Source organism: Rutidosis leptorrhynchoides, chromosome 1 (genome assembly GCF_046630445.1).
Source record: "Rutidosis leptorrhynchoides isolate AG116_Rl617_1_P2 chromosome 1, CSIRO_AGI_Rlap_v1, whole genome shotgun sequence".
Taxonomy (NCBI): Eukaryota; Viridiplantae; Streptophyta; class Magnoliopsida; order Asterales; family Asteraceae; genus Rutidosis; species Rutidosis leptorrhynchoides.
Genome location: NC_092333.1, coordinates 629,033,860 through 629,058,067, shown reverse-complemented (window position 1 = coordinate 629,058,067; position 24,208 = coordinate 629,033,860). Strand labels below are relative to the sequence as shown.

Here is a 24,208-nt window from a genome sequence, read left to right as displayed (position 1 = left end):
ATTAAAAATGTTCCATATTAATTGATTTCGTTGCGAGGTTTTGACCTCTATATGAGACGTTTTTCAAAGACTGCATTCATTTTAAAACAAACCATAACCTTTATTTCATCAATAAAGGTTTAAAAAGCTTTACATAGATTATCAAATAATGATAATCTAAAATATCCTGTTTACACACGACCATTACATAATGGTTTACAATACAAATATGTTACAACAAAATAAGTTTCTTGAATGCAGTTTTTACACAATATCATACAAGCATGGACTCCAAATCTCGTCCTTATTTAAGTATGCGACAGCGGAAGCTCTTAATAATCACCTGAGAATAATCATGCTTAAAACGTCAACAAAAATGTTGGTGAGTTATAGGTTTAACCTATATATATCAAATCATAATAATAGACCACAAGATTTCATATTTCAATACACATCCCATACATAGAGATAAAAATCATTCATATGGTGAACACCTGGTAACCGACATTAACAAGATGCATATATAAGAATATCCCCATCATTCCGGGACACCCTTTGGATATGATATAAATTTCGAAGTACTAAAGCATCCGGTACTTTGGATGGGGCTTGTTGGGCCTGATAGATCTATCTTTAGGATTCGCGTCAATTAGGGTGTCTGTTCCCTAATTCTTAGATTACCAGACTTAATAAAAAGGGGCATATTCGATTTCGATAATTCAACCATAGAATGTAGTTTCACGTACTTGTGTCTATTTTGTAAATCATTTATAAAACCTGCATGTATTCTCATCCCAAAAATATTAGATTTTAAAAGTGGGACTATAACTCACTTTCACAGATTTTTACTTCGTCGGGAAGTAAGACTTGGCCACTGGTTGATTCACGAACCTATAACAATATATACATATATATCAAAGTATGTTCAAAATATATTTACAACACTTTTAATATATTTTGATGTTTTAAGTTTATTAAGTCAGCTGTCCTCGTTAGTAACCTACAACTAGTTGTCCACAGTTAGATGTACAGAAATAAATCGATAAATATTATCTTGAATCAATCCACGACCCAGTGTATACGTATCTCAGTATTGATCACAACTCAAACTATATATATTTTGGAATCAACCTCAACCCTGTATAGCTAACTCCAACATTCACATATAGAGTGTCTATGGTTGTTCCGAAATATATATAGATGTGTCGACATGATAGGTCGAAACATTGTATACGTGTCTATGGTATCTCAAGATTACATAATATACAATACAAGTTGATTAAGTTATGGTTGGAATAGATTTGTTACCAATTTTCACGTAGCTAAAATGAGAAAAATTATCCAATCTTGTTTTACCCATAACTTCTTCATTTTAAATCCGTTTTGAGTGAATCAAATTCCTATGGTTTCATATTGAACTCTATTTTATGAATCTAAACAGAAAAGTATAGGTTTATAGTCGGAAAAATAAGTTACAAGTCGTTTTTGTAAAGGTAGTCATTTCAGTCGAAAGAACGACGTCTAGATGACCATTTTAGAAAACATACTTCCACTTTGAGTTTAACCATAATTTTTGGATATAGTTTCATGTTCATAATAAAAATCATTTTCTCAGAATAACAACTTTTAAATCAAAGTTTATCATAGTTTTTAATTAACTAACCCAAAACAGCCCGCGGTGTTACTACGACGGCGTAAATCCGGTTTTACGGTGTTTTTCGTGTTTCCAGGTTTTAAATCATTAAGTTAGCATATCATATAGATATAGAACATGTGTTTAGTTGATTTTAAAAGTCAAGTTAGAAGGATTAACTTTTGTTTGCGAACAAGTTTAGAATTAACTAAACTATGTTCTAGTGATTACAAATTTAAACCTTCGAATAAGATAGCTTTATATGTATGAATCGAATGATGTTATGAACATCATTACTACCTTAAGTTCCTTGGATAAACCTAATGGAAAAGAGAAAAATGGATCTAGCTTCAATGGATCCTTGGATGGCTCGAAGTTCTTGAAGCAAAATCATGACACGAAAACAAGTTCAAGTAAGATCATCACTTGAAATAAGATTGTTATAGTTATAGAAATTGAACCAAAGTTTGAATATGATTATTACCTTGTATTAGAATGATAACCTACTGTAAGAAACAAAGATTTCTTGAGGTTGGATGATCACCTTACAAGATTGGAAGTGAGCTAGCAAACTTGAAAGTATTCTTGATTTTATGAAACTAGAACTTTTGGAATTTATGAAGAACACTTAGAACTTGAAGATAGAACTTGAGAGAGATCAATTAGATGAAGAAAATTGAAGAATGAAAGTGTTTGTAGGTGTTTTTGGTCGTTGGTGTATGGATTAGATATAAAGGATATGTAATTTTGTTTTCATGTAAATAAGTCATGAATGATTACTCATATTTTTGTAATTTTATGAGATATTTCATGCTAGTTGCCAAATGATGGTTCCCACATGTGTTAGGTGACACACATGGGCTGCTAAGAGCTGATCATTGAAGTGTATATACCAATAGTACATACATCTAAAAGCTGTGTATTGTACGAGTACGAATACGGGTGCATACGAGTAGAATTGTTGATGAAACTGAACGAGGATGTAATTGTAAGCATTTTTGCTAAGTAGAAGTATTTTGATAAGTGTCTTGAAGTCTTTCAAAAGTGTATGAATACTTATTAAAACACTACATGTATATACATTTTAACTGAGTCGTTAAGTCATCGTTAGTCGTTACATGTAAATGTTGTTTTGAAACCTTTAGGTTAACGATCTTGTTAAATGTTGTTAACCCAATGTTTATAATATCAAAAGAGATTTTAAATTATTATATTATCATGATATTATGATGTACGAATATCTCTTAATATGATATATATACATTAAATGTCGTTACAACGATAATCGTTACATATATGTCTCGTTTCAAAATCATTAAGTTAGTAGTCTTGTTTTTACATATGTAGTTCATTGTTAATATACTTAATGATATGTTTACTTATAATAATATCATGTTAACTATATATATAACCATATATATGTCATCATATAGTTTTTACAAGTTTTAACGTTCGTGAATCACCGGTCAACTTGGGTGGTCAATTGTCTATATGAAACCTATTTCAATTAATCAAGTCTTAACAAGTTTGATTGCTTAACATGTTGGAAACATTTAATCATGTAAATATCAATCTCAATTAATATATATAAACATGGAAAAGTTCGGGTCACTACAGTACCTACCCGTTAAATAAATTTCGTCCCGAAATTTTAAGCTGTTGAAGGTGTTGACGAATCTTCTGGAAATAGATGCGGGTATTTCTTCTTCATCTGATCTTCACGCTCCCAGGTGAACTCAGGTCCTCTACGAGCATTCCATCGAACCTTAATAATTGGTATCTTGTTTTGCTTAAGTCTTTTAACCTCACGATCCATTATTTCGACGGGTTCTTCGATGAATTGAAGTTTTTCGTTGATTTGGATTTCATCTAACGGAATAGTGAGATCTTCTTTAGCAAAACATTTCTTCAAATTCGAGACGTGGAAAGTGTTATGTACAGCCGCGAGTTGTTGAGGTAACTCAAGTCGGTAAGCTACTGGTCCGACACGATCAATAATCTTGAATGGTCCAATATACCTTGGATTTAATTTCCCTCGTTTACCAAATCGAACAACGCCTTTCCAAGGTGCAACTTTAAGCATGACCATCTCTCCAATTTCAAATTCTATATCTTTTCTTTTAATGTCAGCGTAGCTCTTTTGTCGACTTTGGGCGGTTTTCAACCGTTGTTGAATTTGGATGATCTTCTCGGTAGTTTCTTGTATAATCTCTGGACCCGTAATCTGTCTATCCCCCACTTCACTCCAACAAATCGTAGACCTACACTTTCTACCATAAATTGCTTCAAACGGCGCCATCTCAATGCTTGAATGGTAGCTGTTGTTGTAGGAAAATTCTGCTAATGGTAGATGTCGATCCCAACTGTTTCCGAAATCAATAACACATGCTCGTAGCATGTCTTCAAGCGTTTGTATCGTCCTTTTGCTCTGCCCATCAGTTTGTGGATGATAGGCAGTACTCATGTCTAGACGAGTTCCTAATGCTTGCTGTAATGTCTGCCAGAATCTTGAAATAAATCTGCCATCCCTATCAAAGATAATAGAGATTGGTATTCCATGTCTGGAGATGACTTCCTTCAAATACAGTCGTGCTAACTTCTCCATCTTGTCATCTTATCTTATTGGCAAGAAGTGTGCTGATTTGGTGAGACGATCAACTATTACCCAAATAGTATCAAAACCACTTGCAGTCCTTGGCAATTTAGTGATGAAATCCATGGTAATGTTTTCCCATTTCCATTCCGGGATTTCGGGTTGTTGAAGTAGACCTGATGGTTTCTGATGCTCAGCTTTGACCTTAGAACACGTCAAACATTCTCCTACGTATTTAGCAACATCAGCTTTCATACCCGGCCACCAAAAATGTTTCTTGAGATCCTTGTACATCTTCCCCGTTCCAGGATGTATTGAGTATCTGGTTTTATGAGCTTCTCTAAGTACCATTTCTCTCATATCTCCAAATTTTGGTACCCAAATCCTTTCAGCCCTATACCGGGTTCCGTCTTCCTGAATATTAAGATGTTTCTCCGATCCTTTGGGTATTTCATCCTTTAAATTTCCCTCTTTTAAAACTCCTTGTTGCGCCTCCTTTATTTGAGTAGTAAGGTTATTATGAATCATTATATTCATAGATTTTACTCGAATGGGTTCTCTGTCCTTCCTGCTCAAGGCATCAGCTACCACATTTGCCTTCCCCGGGTGGTAACGAATCTCAAAGTCGTAATCATTCAATAATTCAATCCACCTACGCTGCCTCATATTCAGTTGTTTCTGATTAAATATGTGTTGAAGACTTTTGTGGTCGGTATATATAATACTTTTGACCCCATATAAGTAGTGCCTCCAAGTCTTTAATACAAAAACAACCGCGCCTAATTCCAAATCATGCGTCGTATAATTTTGCTCGTGAATCTTCAATTGTCTAGAGGCATAAGCAATCACCTTCGTTCGTTGCATTAATACACAACCGAGACCTTGCTTTGATGCGTCACAATAAATCACAAAATCATCATTCCCTTCAGGCAATGACAATATAGGTGCCGTAGTTAGCTTTTTCTTCAATAACTGAAACGCTTTCTCTTGTTCATCCTTCCATTCAAATTTCTTCCCTTTATGCGTTAATGCAGTCAAGGGTTTTGCTATTCTGGAAAAGTCTTGGATGAACCTTCTGTAGTAACCAGCTAGTCCTAAAAACTGGCGTATGTGTTTCGGAGTTTTCGGGGTTTCCCACTTTTCAACAGTTTCTATCTTTGCCGGATCCACCTTAATACCTTCTTTGTTCACTATGTGACCGAGGAATTGAACTTCTTCCAACCAAAATGCACACTTTGAAAACTTAGCGTACAATTCTTCCTTCCTCAATACTTCTAACACCTTTCTCAAATGTTCACCGTGTTCTTGGTCATTCTTTGAGTAAATAAGTATGTCATCAATGAAAACAATGACAAACTTGTCAAGGTATGGTCCACACACTCGGTTCATAAGGTCCATGAACACAGCTGGTGCATTAGTTAAACCAAACGGCATAACCATAAACTCGTAATGACCGTAACGTGTTCTGAAAGAAGTCTTTCTAATATCATCTTCTTTCACCCGCATTTGATGATACCCAGAACGTAAGTCAATCTTTGAATAAACAGACGAGCCTTGTAGTTGATCAAATAAGTCGTCAATTCTCGGTAGTGGGTAGCGGTTCTTGATGGTAAGTTTGTTCAACTCTCGGTTGTCGATACACAACCTGAATGTACCATCTTTCTTCTTGACAAACAAAACAGGAGCTCCCCACGGTGATGTGCTTGGTCGAATGAAACCATGCTCTAAAAGTTCTTGTAATTGGCTTTGCAGTTCTTTCATCTCGCTGGGTGCGAGTCTGTAAGGAGCACGAGCTATTGGTGCAGCTCCTGGTACAAGATCTATTTGAAATTCAACGGATCGATGTGGGGGTAATCCCGGTAATTCTTTCGGAAATACATCGGGAAATTCTTTTGCAATGAGAACATCATTGATGCCCTTTTCTTCAGTTTGTACTTTCTCGACGTGTGCTAGAACAGCATAGCAACCTTTTCTTATTAGTTTTTGTGCCTTCAAATTACTAATAAGATGTAGCTTCGTGTTGCCCTTTTCTCCGTACACCATTAAGGGTTTTCCTTTTTCTCGTATAATGCGAATTGCATTTTTGTAACAGACGATCTCTGCTTTCACTTCTTTCAACCAGTCCATACCGATTATCACATCAAAACTCCCTAACTCTACTGGTATCAAATCAATCTTAAATGTTTCGCTAACCAGTTTAATTTCTCGATTCCGACATATATTATCTGCTGAAATTAATTTACCATTTGCTAATTCGAGTAAAAATTTACTATCCAAAGGCGTCAATGGACAACTTAATTTAGCACAAAAATCTCTACTCATATAGCTTCTATCCGCACCCGAATCAAATAAAACGTAAGCAGATTTATTGTCAATAAGAAACGTACCCGTAACAAGCTCCGGGTCTTCCTGTGCCTCTGCCGCATTAATATTGAAAACTCTTCCGCGGCCTTGTCCATTCGTGTTCTCCTGGTTCGGGCAATTTCTAATAATGTGGCCCGGTTTTCCACATTTATAACAAACTACATTGGCATAACTTGCTCCGACACTACTTGCTCCACCATTACTCGTTCTGACACCATTTGTTCCTTTCGTTCTATTAACCCCTGGTCCGTAGACCTCACACTTTGCCGCGCTATGACCATTTCTTTTACACTTGTTGCAAAATTTGGTGCAGAACCCCGAGTGATACTTTTCACACCTTTGGCATAGCTGCTTCTGATTGTTGTTGTTGTTGCGGTTATTATTATTGTTAGGATGATTGTTGTAGTTGATGTTGTTGTTGTTGTTGTTGTTGTTGTTGTTGTTGTTGGGCCGTTTGTTGTAGTTGCGATTGATGTTGCGATTGTTGGGATAATTGTTGCGATTATTGTTGTAATTGCTGTTGTTGTTGTATTGGTGATTCTTATCACCGTTTTCCTCCCACTTTCTTTTGACTTGCTTCACATTGGCCTCTTCAGCAGTCTGTTCTTTAATTCTTTCTTCAATCTGGTTCACTAGTTTGTGAGCCATTCTACATGCCTGTTGTATGGAGGCGGGCTCGTGTGAACTTATATCTTCTTGGATTCTTTCCGGTAATCCTTTCACAAACGCGTCGATCTTCTCTTCCTCAACTTCGAATGCTCCCGGACACAATAGGCACAATTCCGTGAATCGTCTTTCGTACGTGGTAATATCAAATCCTTGGGTTTGTAACCCTCTAAGTTCTGTCTTGAGCTTATTGACCTCGGTTCTGGGACGGTACTTCTCGTTCATCAAGTGCTTGAATGCTGACCACGGTAGTGCGTAAGCATCATCTTGTCCCACTTGCTCTAGATAGGTATTCCAGCATGTTAACGCAGAACCTGTGAAGGTATGCGTAGCGTACTTCACTTTGTCCTCTTCAGTACACTTACTTATGGCAAACACCGATTCGACCTTCTCGGTCCATCGTTTCAATCCGATCGGTCCTTCGGTTCCATCAAATTCCAAAGGTTTGCAGGCAGTGAATTCTTTGTAGGTGCATCCTACACGATTTCCTGTACTGCCAGATCCAAGGTTATTGTTGGTATGTAGCGCAGCCTGTACTGCGGTTATGTTTGAAGCTAGAAAAGTACGGAATTCCTCTTCATTCATATTCACGGTGTGTCGAGTAGTCGGTGCCATTTCCTTCAAAATAGTCAAATGGAACAAGTTAATCATACAGAATATTAAGAGTAGTTAATAGTATTTCGTAGCATAATATGAACTCATTTATAAAAGCTTTTTCTTCATATTAGCGTTTTATAAGTTTAAATTCGGGTAGTACCTACCCGTTAAGTTCATACTTAGTAGCTAATATACAATTCAACTACTACAATTCTATATGAAAAACTGATTATAATAATATTTCGCGTTCAAACTTTTACACAATATTTTACAAACTTACAATACCGCTTATTTTACATATAGCATGAAATATAGCACACAATAAATTTGATACAAGATGGTTGTGAAGATAATTCTAGCTAGTACACAAGTCGTTCAGCAAAGGCAATAAAGACACGTAATTTATACGTCCAGAAACAAGTCATGCATTCTGGTTTTACTAGGATTACTTCCCATCCTTGGTCTTGTGGAACATAACCGTTATGGCCGTTGATAAAACAGCGTGTTGTAACGTCGTCAAAGGGACGAGGGTTACGTAATGTCCAACAGTCCCGTAACAATCTAAAAACCTCATTTCTTACCCCAATTACCGACTCCGTCACTTGTGGGAACGTTTTGTTTAATAGTTGTAGCCCGATGTTCTTGTTCTCACTTTGGTGAGAAGCGAACATTACTAATCCGTAAGCATAACATGCTTCTTTATGTTGCATGTTAGCCGCTTTTTCTAAATCACGAAGTCCTATATTCGGATATACTGAGTCAAAATAATTTCTTAACCCGTTGCGTAAAATAGCATTTGTGTTCCCCGCAATATATGCGTCAAAGTAAACACATCGTAACTTATGAATTTCCCGATGTGATATCCCCCATCTTTCGAACGAAAGCCTTTTATAAACCAAGGCATTCTTGGAACGTTCTTCGAATGTCTTACAAACTGATCTCGCCTTAAATAGTTGTGCCGAAGAATTCTGACCGACTCTAGACAAGATTTCATCAATCATGACTCCGGGTAGGTCTCTTAAAATATTGGGTTGTCTATCCATTTTGTGTTTTTTTACTGTAAAATAGACAAGAGTTAGATTCATAAAAAAAATACTTATTAATACAAGCAATTTTTACATATATCATAAAGCATAAGCACACTATATTACATATATTACACCACACGAATACAACTATCTTATTCCGACTCGCTTGTTTCTTCTTCTTCGGTTTTGGATCGTTTTGCCAAGTTTCTAGGGATATATGATGTTCCCCTAATACGAGCCGTCGTTGTCCACATTGGTTTAGAAAAACCTGGTGGTTTAGAGGTTCCCGGGTCATTGTTACAACTTAAGGACTTCGGGGGTTGACGATACATATAAAGTTCATCGGGGTTGGAATTAGATTTCTCTATTTTTATGCCCTTTCCCTTATTACTTTCTTTTGCCTTTTTAAATTCAGTTGGGGTAATTTCTATAACATCATCGGAATTCTCGTCGGAATCCGATTCATCGGAGAATTGGTAATCCTCCCAATATTTTGCTTCCTTGGCGGAAACACCATTGACCATAATTAACCTTGGTCGGTTGGTTGAGGATTTTCTTTTACTTAACCGTTTTATTATTTCTCCCACTGGTTCTATTTCTTCATCCGGTTCCGATTCTTCTTCCGGTTCCGATTCTTCTTCCGGTTCCGACTCTTCTTCCGGTTCCTCTTCGGGAACTTGTGAATCAGTCCACGAATCATTCCAATTTACATTTGACTCTTCATTATTATTAGGTGAGTCAATGGGACTTGTTCTAGAGGTAGACATCTATCACATAATATCAAACGCGTTAAGAGATTAATATATCACATAATATTCACATGTTAAAAATATATAGTTTCCAACAAAATTTGTTAAGCAATCATTTTTCAAGTAAACACGGTCGAAGTCCAGACTCACTAATGCATCCTAACAAACTCGATAAGACACACTAATGCAAAATTCTGGTTCTCTAAGACCAACGCTCGGATACCAACTGAAATGTCCCGTTCTTATTGATTAAAAACGTTCCATATTAATTGATTTCGTTGCGAGGTTTTGACCTCTATATGAGACGTTTTTCAAAGACTGCATTCATTTTAAAACAAACCATAACCTTTATTTCATCAATAAAGGTTTAAAAAGCTTTACGTAGATTATCAAATAATGATAATCTAAAATATCCTGTTTACACACGACCATTACATAATGGTTTACAATACAAATATGTTACAACAAAATAAGTTTCTTGAATGCAGTTTTTACACAATATCATACAAGCATGGACTCCAAATCTCTTCCTTATTTAAGTATGCGACAGCGGAAGCTCTTAATAATCACATGAGAATAATCATGCTTAAAACGTCAACAAAAATGTTGGTGAGTTATAGGTTTAACCTATATATATCAAATCATAATAATAGACCACAAGATTTCATATTTCAATACACATCCCATACATAGAGATAAAAATCATTCATATGGTGAACACCTGGTAACCGACATTAACAAGATGCATATATAAGAATATCCCCATCATTCCAGGACACCCTTCGGATATGATATAAATTTCGAAGTACTAAAGCATCCGGTACTTTGGATGGGGCTTGTTGGGCCCGATAGATCTATCTTTAGGATTCGCGTCAATTAGGGTGTCTGTTCCCTAATTCTTAGATTACCAGACTTAATAAAAAGGGGCATATTCGATTTCGATAATTCAACCATAGAATGTAGTTTCACGTACTTGTGTCTATTTTGTAAATCATTTATAAAACCTGCATGTATTCTCATCCCAAAAATATTAGATTTTAAAAGTGGGACTATAACTCACTTTCACAGATTTTTACTTCGTCGGGAAGTAAGACTTGGCCACTGGTTGATTCACGAACCTATAACAATATATACATATATATCAAAGTATGTTCAAAATATATTTACAACACTTTTAATATATTTTGATGTTTTAAGTTTATTAAGTCAGCTGTCCTCGTTAGTAACCTACAACTAGTTGTCCACAGTTAGATGTACAGAAATAAATCGATAAATATTATCTTGAATCAATCCACGACCCAGTGTATACGTATCTCAGTATTGATCACAACTCAAACTATATATATTTTGGAATCAACCTCAACCCTGTATAGCTAACTCCAACATTCACATATAGAGTGTCTACGGTTATTCCGAAATATATATAGATGTGTCGACATGATAGGTCGAAACATTGTATACGTGTCTATGGTATCTCAAGATTACATAATATACAATACAAGTTGATTAAGTTATGGTTGGAATAGATTTGTTACCAATTTTCACGTAGCTAAAATGAGAAAAATTATCCAATCTTGTTTTACCCATAACTTTTTCATTTTAAATCCGTTTTGAGTGAATCAAATTGCTATGGTTTCATATTGAACTCTATTTTATGAATCTAAACAGACAAGTATAGGTTTATAGTAGGAAAAATAAGTTACAAGTCGTTTTTGTAAAGGTAGTCATTTCAGTCGAAAGAACGACGTCTAGATGACCATTTTAGAAAACATACTTCCACTTTGAGTTTAACCATAATTTTTGGATATAGTTTCATGTTCATAATAAAAATCATTTTCTCAGAATAACAACTTTTAAATCAAAGTTTATCATAGTTTTTAATTAACTAACCCAAAACAGCCCGCGGTGTTACTACGACGGCGTAAATCCGGTTTTACGGTGTTTTTCGTGTTTTCAGGTTTTAAATCATTAAGTTAGCATATCATATAGATATAGAACATGTGTTTAGTTGATTTTAAAAGTCAAGTTAGAAGGATTAACTTTTGTTTGCGAACAAGTTTAGAATTAACTAAACTATGTTCTAGTGATTACAAATTTAAACCTTCGAATAAGATAGCTTTATATGTATGAATCGAATGATGTTATGAACATCATTACTACCTTAAGTTCCTTGGATAAACCTAATGGAAAAGAGAAAAATGGATCTAGCTTCAATGGATCCTTGGATGGCTCGAAGTTCTTGAAGCAAAATCATGACACGAAAACAAGTTCAAGTAAGATCATCACTTGAAATAAGATTGTTATAGTTATAGAAATTGAACCAAAGTTTGAATATGATTATTACCTTGTATTAGAATGATAACCTACTGTAAGAAACAAAGATTTCTTGAGGTTGGATGATCACCTTACAAGATTGGAAGTGAGCTAGCAAACTTGAAAGTATTCTTGATTTTATGAAACTAGAACTTTTGGAATTTATGAAGAACACTTAGAACTTGAAGATAGAACTTGAGAGAGATCAATTAGATGAAGAAAATTGAAGAATGAAAGTGTTTGTAGGTGTTTTTGGTCGTTGGTGTATGGATTAGATATAAAGGATATGTAATTTTGTTTTCATGTAAATAAGTCATGAATGATTATTCATATTTTTGTAATTTTATGAGATATTTCATGCTAGTTGCCAAATGATGGTTCCCACATGTGTTAGGTGACTCACATGGGCTGCTAAGAGCTGATCATTGAAGTGTATATACCAATAGTACATACATCTAAAAGCTGTGTATTGTACGAGTACGAATACGGGTGCATACGAGTAGAATTGTTGATGAAACTGAACGAGGATGTAATTGTAAGCATTTTTGTTAAGTAGAAGTATTTTGATAAGTGTCTTGAAGTCTTTCAAAAGTGTATGAATACATATTAAAACACTACATGTATATACATTTTAACTGAGTCGTTAAGTCATCGTTAGTCGTTACATGTAAATGTTGTTTTGAAACCTTTAGGTTAACGATCTTGTTAAATGTTGTTAACCCAATGTTTATAATATCAAAAGAGATTTTAAATTATTATATTATCATGATATTATGATGTACGAATATCTCTTAATATGATATATATACATTAAATGTCGTTACAACGATAATCGTTACATATATGTCTCGTTTCAAAATCATTAAGTTAGTAGTCTTGTTTTTACATATGTAGTTCATTGTTAATATACTTAATGATATGTTTACTTATAATAATATCATGTTAACAATATATATAACCATATATATGTCATCATACAGTTTTTACAAGTTTTAACGTTCGTGAATCACCGGTCAACTTGGGTGGTCAATTGTCTATATGAAACCTATTTCAATTAATCAAGTCTTAACAAGTTTGATTGCTTAACATGTTGGAAACATTTAATCATGTAAATATCAATCTCAATTAATATATATAAACATGGAAAAGTTCGGGTCACTACATCTTACTAGTAAATGATATTTGTCATTGTTAATGTTAGAAATTTGGGAGGTTGAAGTATAACCTTCCTTCATAAATTACTTTAAACTGCACATTCTATAATTTAGCAACACCACAGTTTAGTTTTTAAGTTAAAGGTAAAAACTTTCGCGTTTATATCAATATAATTGTGAGAAACATGAATTTCTTTAAGTGAAAACTTTATCTATCAAGGTTGAACCATTGTCTGGTACAGGTTGATGAACTTCTTATGGAATAAGTATATAATAACAAAATTTGAAATTTTCACATTATATGGACAGTCTCATTAATTTATATAATTGCACAAATAGAGTTCCTGCAGTCCTAACATTTATAAACACCACTAAAATATTGTATTTAGTGGAGCAGTTGACATTAATCACCTACTATTCATATATAATCCATTACAATAATATCCATTATTACCAATAAAATTCTTCATTTCAGTAAAGTCAGCACCAAAAACAAAATCAACCCAAATAAAAAAAGTATTTTTTTGTCTTTCTCACCTGTCTGTTTTGGGTTGGAAATTTGTGGCCTTGTTATAAATGTGTAACAATGACCAGGTCTACATGGGTATCATCAACTTTATATAATTTTTTATTATGTTTAAACAGGATAGTGTTACATAGTATCAAACATGATGAGAGAGATTATGTAAAGTTATGGAATTGTGCCAAATGTGATCATCTGCTATCTAATCTAAGTTTATACAGTATTTGGAAGAAGATAATATTGAGTTCAAGTAATAGAAATGGTTTCAAAAATTCGGATATGGATGTTAATTTTGTGCTGTCAAATTATGACGATTTCTGCAGTGACGGACCCAAATGATTGTAAGTATTTTCTTTTTAAGATAATGTGTGTAGAGTTTTTAAGGTTCTACTGCTGATTCATGGAAGTGCTATTGTCTGTTCTTGGTATGTGTTATGTTGATATTTGTACCATTGAATGTTCTGCATCATAGTTTTTAGATTGCTATATATTATATTATACACATGAAGCTGCAAAATATGTACATGAAACTGATTATCTGTCTCATTTGGATCGGTAAGAGAAGCGGCCCATTTAACGGGGCCCGCCCGTATTTCCATCTGTCTGACATAGATGTAACATAATCCTGATTCCATCTACTACTGAATATATGCATATTGTTAACTTTCTTTCATGTCACTTTTGACATGATTTGGATTCTGACAGAAACAGAATGACCTGCGCATTCATTTCAGCATTGTATTTTACAAGAAAAGTAACTTGAAAAAAGAAAAAGAAAAAAGATTTGATTTTTTTTTTTTACTATCAGCCTGAAAATTCTTGGTTATAATATGTGCAGTTAGTGTGTTATTAGCTATGAAGTCTAGTTGGCAAAATCTACCACCGAATTGGAAGGGTTCAGATCCATGTGGAAGTAATTGGGAAGGAGTTAACTGTACCAATTCTCGAGTAACCAACTTGTAAGTTGTATGTGTTTCAATATTGCATAATAACTAAACTAAAACCTTAACACGCCTTTTACTAAATGTTATTTTTGATTGTCTGATTACAGAAAGTTAGATGGCTTAGGGGTAAGTACTAATGACATTGGAGACATTCCATCACTTACAATGTTACAACTTCTGTAAGTTACACATTTGGATCCCAGTTTTTTCTTGAATTAATTAATAGTGTAAAAATGTATCAAAGTTTGATCCAAAATTTCAAATTTGAATTATTCGATGTAGAGATCTTTCAAATAACAAAGGTATTAAAGCCAATCTTCCGACATCTATTGGGAAGCTGAAGAACTTAACGGTGTTGTAAGATATCCATTTGTTTCTCAGATTTAAAAAAAGGTTTAAAATCTTGTCTGATTTTTCTTGATTGAAAGAGTACTTAATGCATGCAGAATCCTTGTTGGTTGCAATTTTCATGGTCCAATTCCTGATTCATTAGGATCTCTTAGTCAGCTACTATTTTTGTAAGTATATCAAACTTTATACTGTTTTTAAGTTGGTTTAATTGTTGTTTATCTGATAGCATATATTGAAAAAACATCAAATCTGTGAGAAATATATTGAACTATGTTTTTACCTTCTAACTAGGCTATATGTTCATGACACACAGATATGAAAATTAGAGGTGGCAAAATGAGCAAGATGTGTAACTGGTTGAAAAGTGCAAATCTTTGTTATGTGTCAGAATGGGTCAAGTTGGTCTGGTTGACCCTAAACTCTTTTCGTCCGAAAGAGCCTTAGCTTTTGTATAGTTGATTAGTTTGGAAATGTTACCAGAGTAATATTGAATAAAAAATATTCTTACATCTGTAAAATAAATGATTAAAGAAGTTTTATGCTATCACAATTTTGAATACAGTTTGGACAGCTTTTGACTTGTTCTTAAAGCTGTTTTTTTATATGACCCATTTGAAACGACATATAACACAAAGCAACTAGTATTCCACCAGTACTAAAGTTTTCCTTTTCTTTTCTTATCTTATTGATTGATTAAATTCAAGATATTATAATAATCCAGAAAATAATTGATTTATCTACTGATTACATTTATGATTTTATCTCTTTCGTTTCAGAGGTCTGAATAATAACAGCTTTACTGGATCGATCCCACCATCGATTGGTAATTTAAGTAATCTATCATGGTTGGATTTAAGTGATAACCAGCTTTCGGGACCCATTCCCGTCTCCGATGGAACAGTCTCCGGCCTTGACATGCTACATAAAGCAAGACACTTGTAAGTTTGATATTTTTAATAAATTATAAGACTATTATGATTTTTTTGAAGTGATTTTTTTTTATCTCACCCATTGCTATATATTGGCCATCATGCAGCCACTTGGCAAATAATAAGTTGTCTGGTCCTATACCATCACAACTTTTTAACTCAGACATGAACCTGATACACGTGTAAGTATCACAATCTCTGAGGAATATATCTAAATATTTACTTTGTTGATAGGGAAATAGAGGTGGCAAATTGGGCGGGTTGTCACGGGCTGTTTCCAAATTTCAATTACGGTTTAAAGTGGCAGGGTTGATCTACAGGAGCTTTTTTAGTATGTTTCCTATGATGTGAAAACTATGTTTATCTGCAAATGATTATGGAGTTTTCAACTTTAAAAAAACTTTGGGCGACTTTCAATACGTTTGACCATTTTCCCTTATCTACCCGTTCACAAGTAGTGGGCCAAAAGTGCCACCTATATACCAAAATTTTCATACAAAATTGGTTTTGATGTAAAAAAAATGAGTAATAGTAGTTTTGTTCTGCTAATATATGAGTTTGAACAGGATAATCAACAACAACCAATTAAATGGAACAATCCCATCCTCGATTGGACTTGTGCAGACTCTCGAGACCATGTAAGTATCAATGAAGAACATTAATTGAGCATAATTTAAACACATTTAAGCTGAACATTGATAATTAATTGAGCAATGTGTCTATCGTTCCTTTTTTTATGTCGCAGACGGTTGGACTCAAATAATTTGACAAGGACAGTTCCTCAGAACATAACAAGCCTCAAAGCCGTCAGTGAGCTGTAAGTGATAAGAGAAGCTAACTATTTTAATATGATAATTAAATATGTACAAAATGTGTTTAGATCATATAAACTCGACCCATTTAGACCCTCCCCAGATTACCCATGTGGCCCAAACCAGTGACCCAAGTCCCAAGCTACCATTGTTCTACCTCTAATAATGATACTTTTAGATTTAATTTATTTGGCTTCTGGCCTTAATTAGAAGAAATTTATTATATTTTAAGGTACTTGTCAAACAACAAGCTGACTGGACCTTTTCCAGATCTCTCTGGCATGACATCCCTCTCCTATGTGTAAGTTGTCTTAAACATTCTATTTTAAATACTTAATAATTTTCTTTTATCCTGTTGTCTTTTTATTTTATTTTATTATTATTATTAAATCCACGTGTTAATGTTTCAAACATATGCAGGGACATGAGCAATAATAATTTCGATACATCAGATACACCTGCATGGTTCACAGTTTTACCATTGACAACAATGTAATCTTTCTTTCACTCCTATCAATAGGTTCCTCAATGTATATAATTTGCATATTTATCAGTTAGAATTTGTAAATGAAATTTACTAATTACTAATTCTTAATATTGCATTCAACTAACAGATTGATGGACAATACTCATCTCCAAGGTGAAATCCCATCAGATGTCTTCCAACCGCAGTTGGAGAGACTGTAAGTATTAACTGAATGCTATTTCGACATAGTCATATTACATATGAGTATAGGATCAAGTGATTAACGTATAATATATTGTTGTTGTCCGTAACAGGGTGCTGAGCAACAATGCTATTAATGGAACCTTGAATATCGGCAACATCTATAGCAGTGAATTGATTGTTGATCTCACAAACAATAAGATTTCTAACTTCACTCAAAGTTCTGGATATAATATGAGCTTAATGTGAGTTCTTATGTCTTTTTTGACGCTCTATTTGGTTTCACAATTCTACTACCCATCCTTTTAATACTTAATATGACACCTAAAAGGAGAAATTATTTCCCCAATGGACAAAAGTTGGTAACTTTACATGGCCTTATTTATTAAATTCATTCAGGCATTGTTGCAGGTAGAGATGTCATCGGATCGGGTTGGGTTTGGGCCAGGTCTAGCTAATCCCAAACCAGAACCCGATTAAGAATCCATGTCCCAAACCCAGACCCATACCTGTTGGGTCCCCATTTACTTACTAATTGTCGGGTTATCGGGTTTCCCCACGGGTAAACGGGGATCCCCATTTAGTTACTAACTCTTGAGTTATCGAGTTTTCTCGCCGGTATCGAATATCCCCGTTGTTAGTCATTCTTATTCACCATTCGCTTATTTCAATTTTTGTTTCTATAATGCTATTAAAATGATACTAAATCAAAATTATTATATATCAATATCACACAATATTAAAAAACCCACATTGTAGCTTATATTATTAATTAAATTTTATTAATGCAATTGAAATTCCCTTCGGGTCGGATATGCGGGTTTGTATCTAAACCCATCCCCATACCCAAACCCGCAAAAACAATTAAAACCATCCCCATACCCGTCCCACAACCCGAATATCCGGACCCGAATCCCGGCCCAAAAGTGTCGGGTTTCGGGTTTACCCATCGGGTACGCGTCTTTTTACCATCCCTAGTTGCAGGTCCATAACAGATTCTTTAATTTCGCAATCTTCTGAAAATTTCACTTCCATTATTGTGCAGTCTTGTTAATAACACAGTTTGTGACGTAAAAGAAGCAAGGGATAGATTTTGTGCAGCCGAAAAGCCCGATGTACCTTATATTTTACCAGAAAAAGCTTGTCCATCTGTTCGTTGCCGTTCAAATAAAGTGCTAAGTCCAAACTGTATATGCGCAAATCCATACACAGGAACCATATATTTTTTCTCACATACCTTTTCGGATCTGGATAACACAACTTATTTTACAACTCTCCATGATGTTTTGTTATCGAGTTTTAAATCCAACCAGCTTCCTGTTGATTCAATTTCTCTATCTGATCCATCTATCGATGAATTTAAATACCTTCAATATAAACTTCACATATTTCCATCTGGTCAAGATTATTTTACTCGTTCAGCAGTCTCTTCGATCGGTACAGTGATCAACCGCCAAAACATTTCGCTCCCATATTTTGGACCATGGTTCTTTCTTGATGATACCTATTGTTGCTTCCCAGGTAATTATCCGTTTTTGGAAATAGTCAAGTGATTTTGAATAATCAGAAATAGAAAAAACTAATATGTTTTTAATGTTGATTGTTTATAGGAAACAAGTCATCGAATCGTGGTATCATCATTGGGGCTGTTGTTGGTGGTTTTATCGGTGTATTACTAATAACATTGGTGACAGCTTATGCTATCTATCAGAAAAGAAAAGTAACAAAGGCAAAGCAGAATAGTCCTTTCGGTAAGAGGAACTAAAACTTCAACTCATTAATTCATATTTGGGTCAAATGTTACATAACGTGTATTGAATGTGATAATGCAGCATCTTGGGGTTTAGATAATGGAAGTGATGTGGGCGGCGTTCCTCAACTCAAAGGAGCAAGATCGTGTTCGTTTGAAGAACTTAGAAAATGCAGCAACAATTTCTCAGACGAGAACATGATTGGATCCGGGGGATATGGGAAAGTAAATTATTTTTCTAATCTTTTTTATGGGCTGTTTACTTTTTTCTGAATTTGCCTCTGTTTGGGAAGAGGTTTTTGATTCTATGTCTCCTAGCTACAGACCAATTTTTAGATTATTTGACAAAGAAACAACAATTATACTTCGAATTAATAGTTTTACAGAAACAGATCATTAAGTGGAAAGTAACAGGCCCTTAGTGATTATTAATGTAGGAAAATTTTCTAAAACTGGAAAGATAATGATGGACAGGTATATAAAGGGACTCTAAACACAGGTCAAGTAGTGGCAATAAAAAGAGCTCAACAGGGGTCATTGCAGGGTGCTCTTGAATTCAAAACTGAAATTGAACTTCTTTCGCGAATTCATCATAAGAACGTTGTAGCGCTTGTCGGTTTCTGTTACGAACAAGGTGAACAAATGTTGGTCTATGAGTACATTTCAAATGGCACTCTCAAGGATAATCTTTCAGGTAAATATTCTTAACCGCTTTGACCTATTATCAACCCACTCAACTCTCACCCATTTTGGCACCTGTTATTGAAATTTCAGAGTAGTTGTTAAGTTTTTGAAGTTGCACATGCAGGCAAGTCGGGAATGAGGTTAGATTGGATGAAGAGGCTTAAGTTAGCTCTTGATTCAGCCAAAGGTTTGACATACTTGCATGAGCTTGCAAACCCTCCCATCATACATCGGGACGTTAAATCGGTAAACATTTTGCTCGATGATCATTTGAATGCCAAGGTTGCTGATTTTGGGTTGTCCAAACCATTAGCAGATGAATCAAAAAGTTATGTCTCTACTCAAGTAAAGGGTACATTGGTAAGTCTTCAATCGGTAAATTCATCTTTTAATAGAGATGAAAAATTATGGGTCAAGTTGGTTGGGTAACAGGTCAAAATGGTTCGGATCAATGAATAGTACTTTCAATAATAAAATAGATTGTTATATTACTTTTAATTTTTGTTCCCTTTGGGCCTGAGTTTCCAACTCGCTTTGCGAGCAGACTAATCTCTAGGCGACAAATGGCTTTGCAAGCTAAGTGATCTAGAAGGTTTTACGCATTATAATACTCTTTCGCTGAATTAATGCAGGGTTACATGGATCCTGAATACTACATGACCCAACAATTGACCGAAAAAAGTGATGTATACAGTTTTGGAGTTGTACTATTAGAGATGTTATCCGCAAGATCACCAATACATAAAGGTAAACATATTGTGAGAGAGATTAAAGAATCTATCGAGAAACTAGGATATCCAAATGGGCTCTACGATGTTCTTGATCCGTCTCTTGGTTCACCCCAAAGACTTGGAGGTTTGACCAACTTTGTGAACCTTTCAATGAGGTGTGTCCAAGATGCAGGAGTTGACCGGCCCAAAATGGGAGAAGTTGTGAGAGAGATCGAAACTGTTATGGATCTGGCTGCTTCAAGCAAAGATTCTGATCCATCTTTGACTTTTTCAAGTCAAAGTACAGCGAAAATTGGGGACCTTTATCATACATATGGTGATTCTGTCTCTGATGTCAGCACGTTGTCGTCTGCACCATTTGAAACAGAACTGCGGAGATGAACTAAAATTGTCTATTGTATATTTGTATGACATGATGCCTTTTACATATTAGAATCACCAAATTACAAAATAACATACTAATAGGTCACATTTATACACTTAGTGTACTTATAATGATCCTCATTGTTATAAATTGGTAACATTTTGATCAACAATCTAACAAATGTTGCAGGCTTCACCATCATAAGAGGATGAACAATCAAAAACAATATCCAGGATAATAAGGAGGGTTATAATAATTATAATAATACATCGTATTAGTAACAGCTGGTTTATCATCCTCCTTTTTAGAAGCAACTGTTTCTTTGGTCTTGACTGGTCCAACACTTGTAATTTCAGCAAACCTTTTTTTCTTCCTTAAACAAGTTGCTACACATACAGGATCGACATCACCGATTACAACTAACATCTGTTTCTCTAAATCCACCGTTATATTATCAACGTTGGATAGTTTTGTGACTGCCTTCATAACTTCTGTCCTGCATTTTTCACAATGCATACTAACTTTAACCTTTATCTCCTGCATTTAAAGGAATTATTAGTTAGAACAAAAAAACTAGTTTGATTTATTTGTAATAACTTAATTTAGACATGCAACACAATGGAAATATAGTGACAAAATGTTACCTGAACCATGGTTTGTTTCGAGCTATGTATGGTGAACAAATGGATGATACTTAAAATGAAATAATGTGACATTTATATACAGATGCTATAAACATTATCTCACCTAATTAACAAATTTAATATGCTAATATAAAGACCTTTGACAATTTTTGGTCAATTTCACAAGTGCTTTAGACCAAATCCAACTACACATATGTGTTCATCATATTCTTAAAATACAAATAAATAAATTTATAAAACTCATTCAACCATATGCCTTAGCTGGCTTGCGTTCTTGTGTTGTCATAAGAGGTCTTATTTTCAAATTTTACTAGCGGTATATCTTTTTTTTTTTTTTTTTTTGACCGGCAATTTCCGCGTCGAATACTCTCATTTGCGACCCACACACACTAGGTAGGAAACTCCAAGGATCATCCCGGGTTGCTCGACAACTAATTGCGGGAACTGGGTTGCTTGGCAACTAATCGCAGTAAACTGGAGAAAACCTCCCCCCTCCTCAAAATCAAAGTAGGTTTGTTTGGCAATTAATCGCGAGCCCGCCCTACTAAGGCATTGGATACTATTGAAGCAATGCTTCGTTGGTACTAGCGGCATATCTTATCTTAGATTGATTAGACAAAGAGTAAAAAACGCTCACGGAATATCCTGATTAAACCATATGTGTTTGTAAAATTAATTACATTGCCAGAACCTACCTAGTTATCTAGATATTATGATTAAAAGGTTTATTTGAATAGAAAGTCAAAACTTGCTATTCAATATTTTTTTTTTTTTTGTTTCTTTATGTCAAGGACCAAGACTAATTAAGTGTATATGGTTAGATTCATCTAGTAAACCTGTAAACGAGTAATTATTATTATTATTATTATTAAATTATCTAATAGACAAAAATTGTGAATAGTAATTAGAGCCATTTCCGTCCTTTCGCCTTTCTTTTTTTATTCTAATTAAATTTCACTACACCAACAAAGACCCCCACACTTTTTTCAAATATTCAAATAACCATTTTCATAAAAAATCTTAAATAAACTTCACCCAAAGGGTCATATCTTCTCACTCGCAACGAGTTAAAATTTTCCGACACCATCGTTAAACTCAAAATAATTTTAGGAACACAATGTCACTAACTATACGCAAAACGGACGCTTTTTAAAAAACGCTAAATAGTTGGGGTACTTTTCATACACGTTGATTTTGCGTTAAATTTTTAAAAGTCGATAATTACATAGCTAAACGCGGAGATGGACATATATTGTTAATTTAAAATAACATTTAAATCTTTCACGGGTTATACCTTTTTAATTCGACTCGAGTTGCGCTTCAACGATATCATTCTTTAGCTACGAAATAATTTTACAAACTAAACGCAATAAAGTACATAGAAAACCGAACCCCTGACACGAAGCGAGGGTTGTTGAAAACAATTACATATTGGAATTACTCTGTTTGGGTTTAAAAATATGTATGTACCTTGGATGTTAGCAATTATTGGCTTAGCTGTCATGTGAAAGTGAAACAACAATTATAGATATTGTTATGTTTCATCGTAATTTCTAGTAATTTTCAAGGCATAATATACTTATTTTAATATTAATTAATAATTAATAATTAACCGTTAAGATAGAGTTATCAAAATAATTGTTTAGCAATTCACTGAAATGTTATAAACTAGTTTTGTAGCTTCGCACTACATCGCGGAATGCAAAAAATTTTGTTTGTAATTTCAAATTTTTTTATGAACTTTAATGGGTTCCACGTTGTTGGGGCACAAATTTTTTTGAAAACAATTTAAATACAACGTACTTACCGAAAAGTTATAATTTTACCGTAATTTTGTACCAATCATTTTTTTTTTTTTTTTTTGTACCAAGGAAGAAGGGGAAAAAAAAATTGTATCAATCTTGTGGCTTTCAAATTTATATGATTTAGTTGTGAATGGAATTTGTTAACAAATTTTTATAATGAAGTGTTAGAATTAAAATACAAATAAGAATTGAGAAGTATTTATTGGAAAACATCAAGCGTCGAACCCATATTTGGTTCCCATCTGAAACTTTCTTCTGCAACTACGTAGTTACACTTCTACCTTTAAAGTTAATTCACGAAAATCTTTCAGTTTTCCATTTAGTTTGTTGAGTTTTGTTCGTAAAATTATCTCGCGATTAAAGCTGATGCTTGTGTCACCTAGGTTGTGGCGAAAAGAAAATGCGTTGAATTATATATTTTTTTTTTTTTTTTTTGGGGTAAGAGAAAGAGGTGGGAATGATGGGGTGGCAAGTTTGGTTCTTGAAGTTACAAGTTTGGTTTCTAAAGTTTGTGTTAGGTAGCACTTTTAGTCCTTGAGTATTGGGTCGGGTTTATGGATGAAAATGGATATCTGATTCATCGGATATTCATACGATCCGATCCATTTAAATGGATATAGATGATCTAAATAGATGATAAGTGGATATGGATGATGTGAAAATTTAGTAGATCGGTATAGATGATAATTTTCTCATTCATGGATATATCCATTTACCACCCGAAATACACATATATACATATAAATATATAGATATTTACTTAAATATATGCGGTTATTGATAATGCTAAAAACGAACATATATTTCATAGCATTATCCCTCAAGAAAGACAAGCTTTTAGTTGCAATTGTTCTACGTACAAGTAATATTCGTTTAAATAATAAAAGGTGAAGACAAAAGACAGATTCGACGAATTGAAGACGCAAAC

At 34.1% G+C, this 24,208-nt stretch overlaps 2 protein-coding genes across 2 annotated transcripts; one reads left to right on the top strand and one right to left on the bottom strand.

The window, feature by feature from the left end:
• The first annotated feature begins 13,906 nt into the window (after nt 1-13,906).
• LOC139848809 (leucine-rich repeat receptor protein kinase HPCA1-like) lies at nt 13,907-21,022 on the top strand. Its single transcript, XM_071838505.1, has 19 exons — nt 13,907-13,940; nt 14,438-14,558; nt 14,651-14,722; nt 14,826-14,900; nt 14,990-15,061; nt 15,653-15,832; nt 15,931-16,005; nt 16,390-16,461; nt 16,569-16,640; nt 16,868-16,936; nt 17,056-17,127; nt 17,250-17,318; nt 17,416-17,547; nt 18,348-18,823; nt 18,913-19,053; nt 19,135-19,277; nt 19,527-19,746; nt 19,861-20,096; nt 20,369-21,022. The coding sequence occupies exons 1-19, from the start codon at nt 13,907-13,909 to the stop codon at nt 20,846-20,848; spliced, it is 2,811 nt and encodes a 936-aa protein (XP_071694606.1). The 3' UTR covers nt 20,849-21,022.
• LOC139885630 (heavy metal-associated isoprenylated plant protein 2-like) lies at nt 20,902-21,543 on the bottom strand. Its single transcript, XM_071869380.1, has 2 exons — nt 21,476-21,543; nt 20,902-21,368 (listed from the first exon to the last, which is right to left on the bottom strand). Exons 1-2 carry the CDS (start codon nt 21,482-21,484, stop codon nt 21,048-21,050), a joined length of 330 nt encoding a protein of 109 aa, XP_071725481.1. The 5' UTR covers nt 21,485-21,543; the 3' UTR covers nt 20,902-21,047.
• Between the last annotated feature and the right edge of the window lie 2,665 nt (nt 21,544-24,208).

Bases quoted from the DNA above. Each gene is read 5' to 3' on its own strand.
- LOC139848809 (XM_071838505.1), top strand. From the start codon at position 13,907: ATGACGATTTCTGCAGTGACGGACCCAAATGATT. The intron at 17,128-17,249 runs GTAATCTTTCTT...TTCAACTAACAG, and splicing joins GTTTTACCATTGACAACAAT to ATTGATGGACAATACTCATC. The intron at 19,054-19,134 runs GTAAGAGGAACT...GTGATAATGCAG, and splicing joins AAAGCAGAATAGTCCTTTCG to CATCTTGGGGTTTAGATAAT.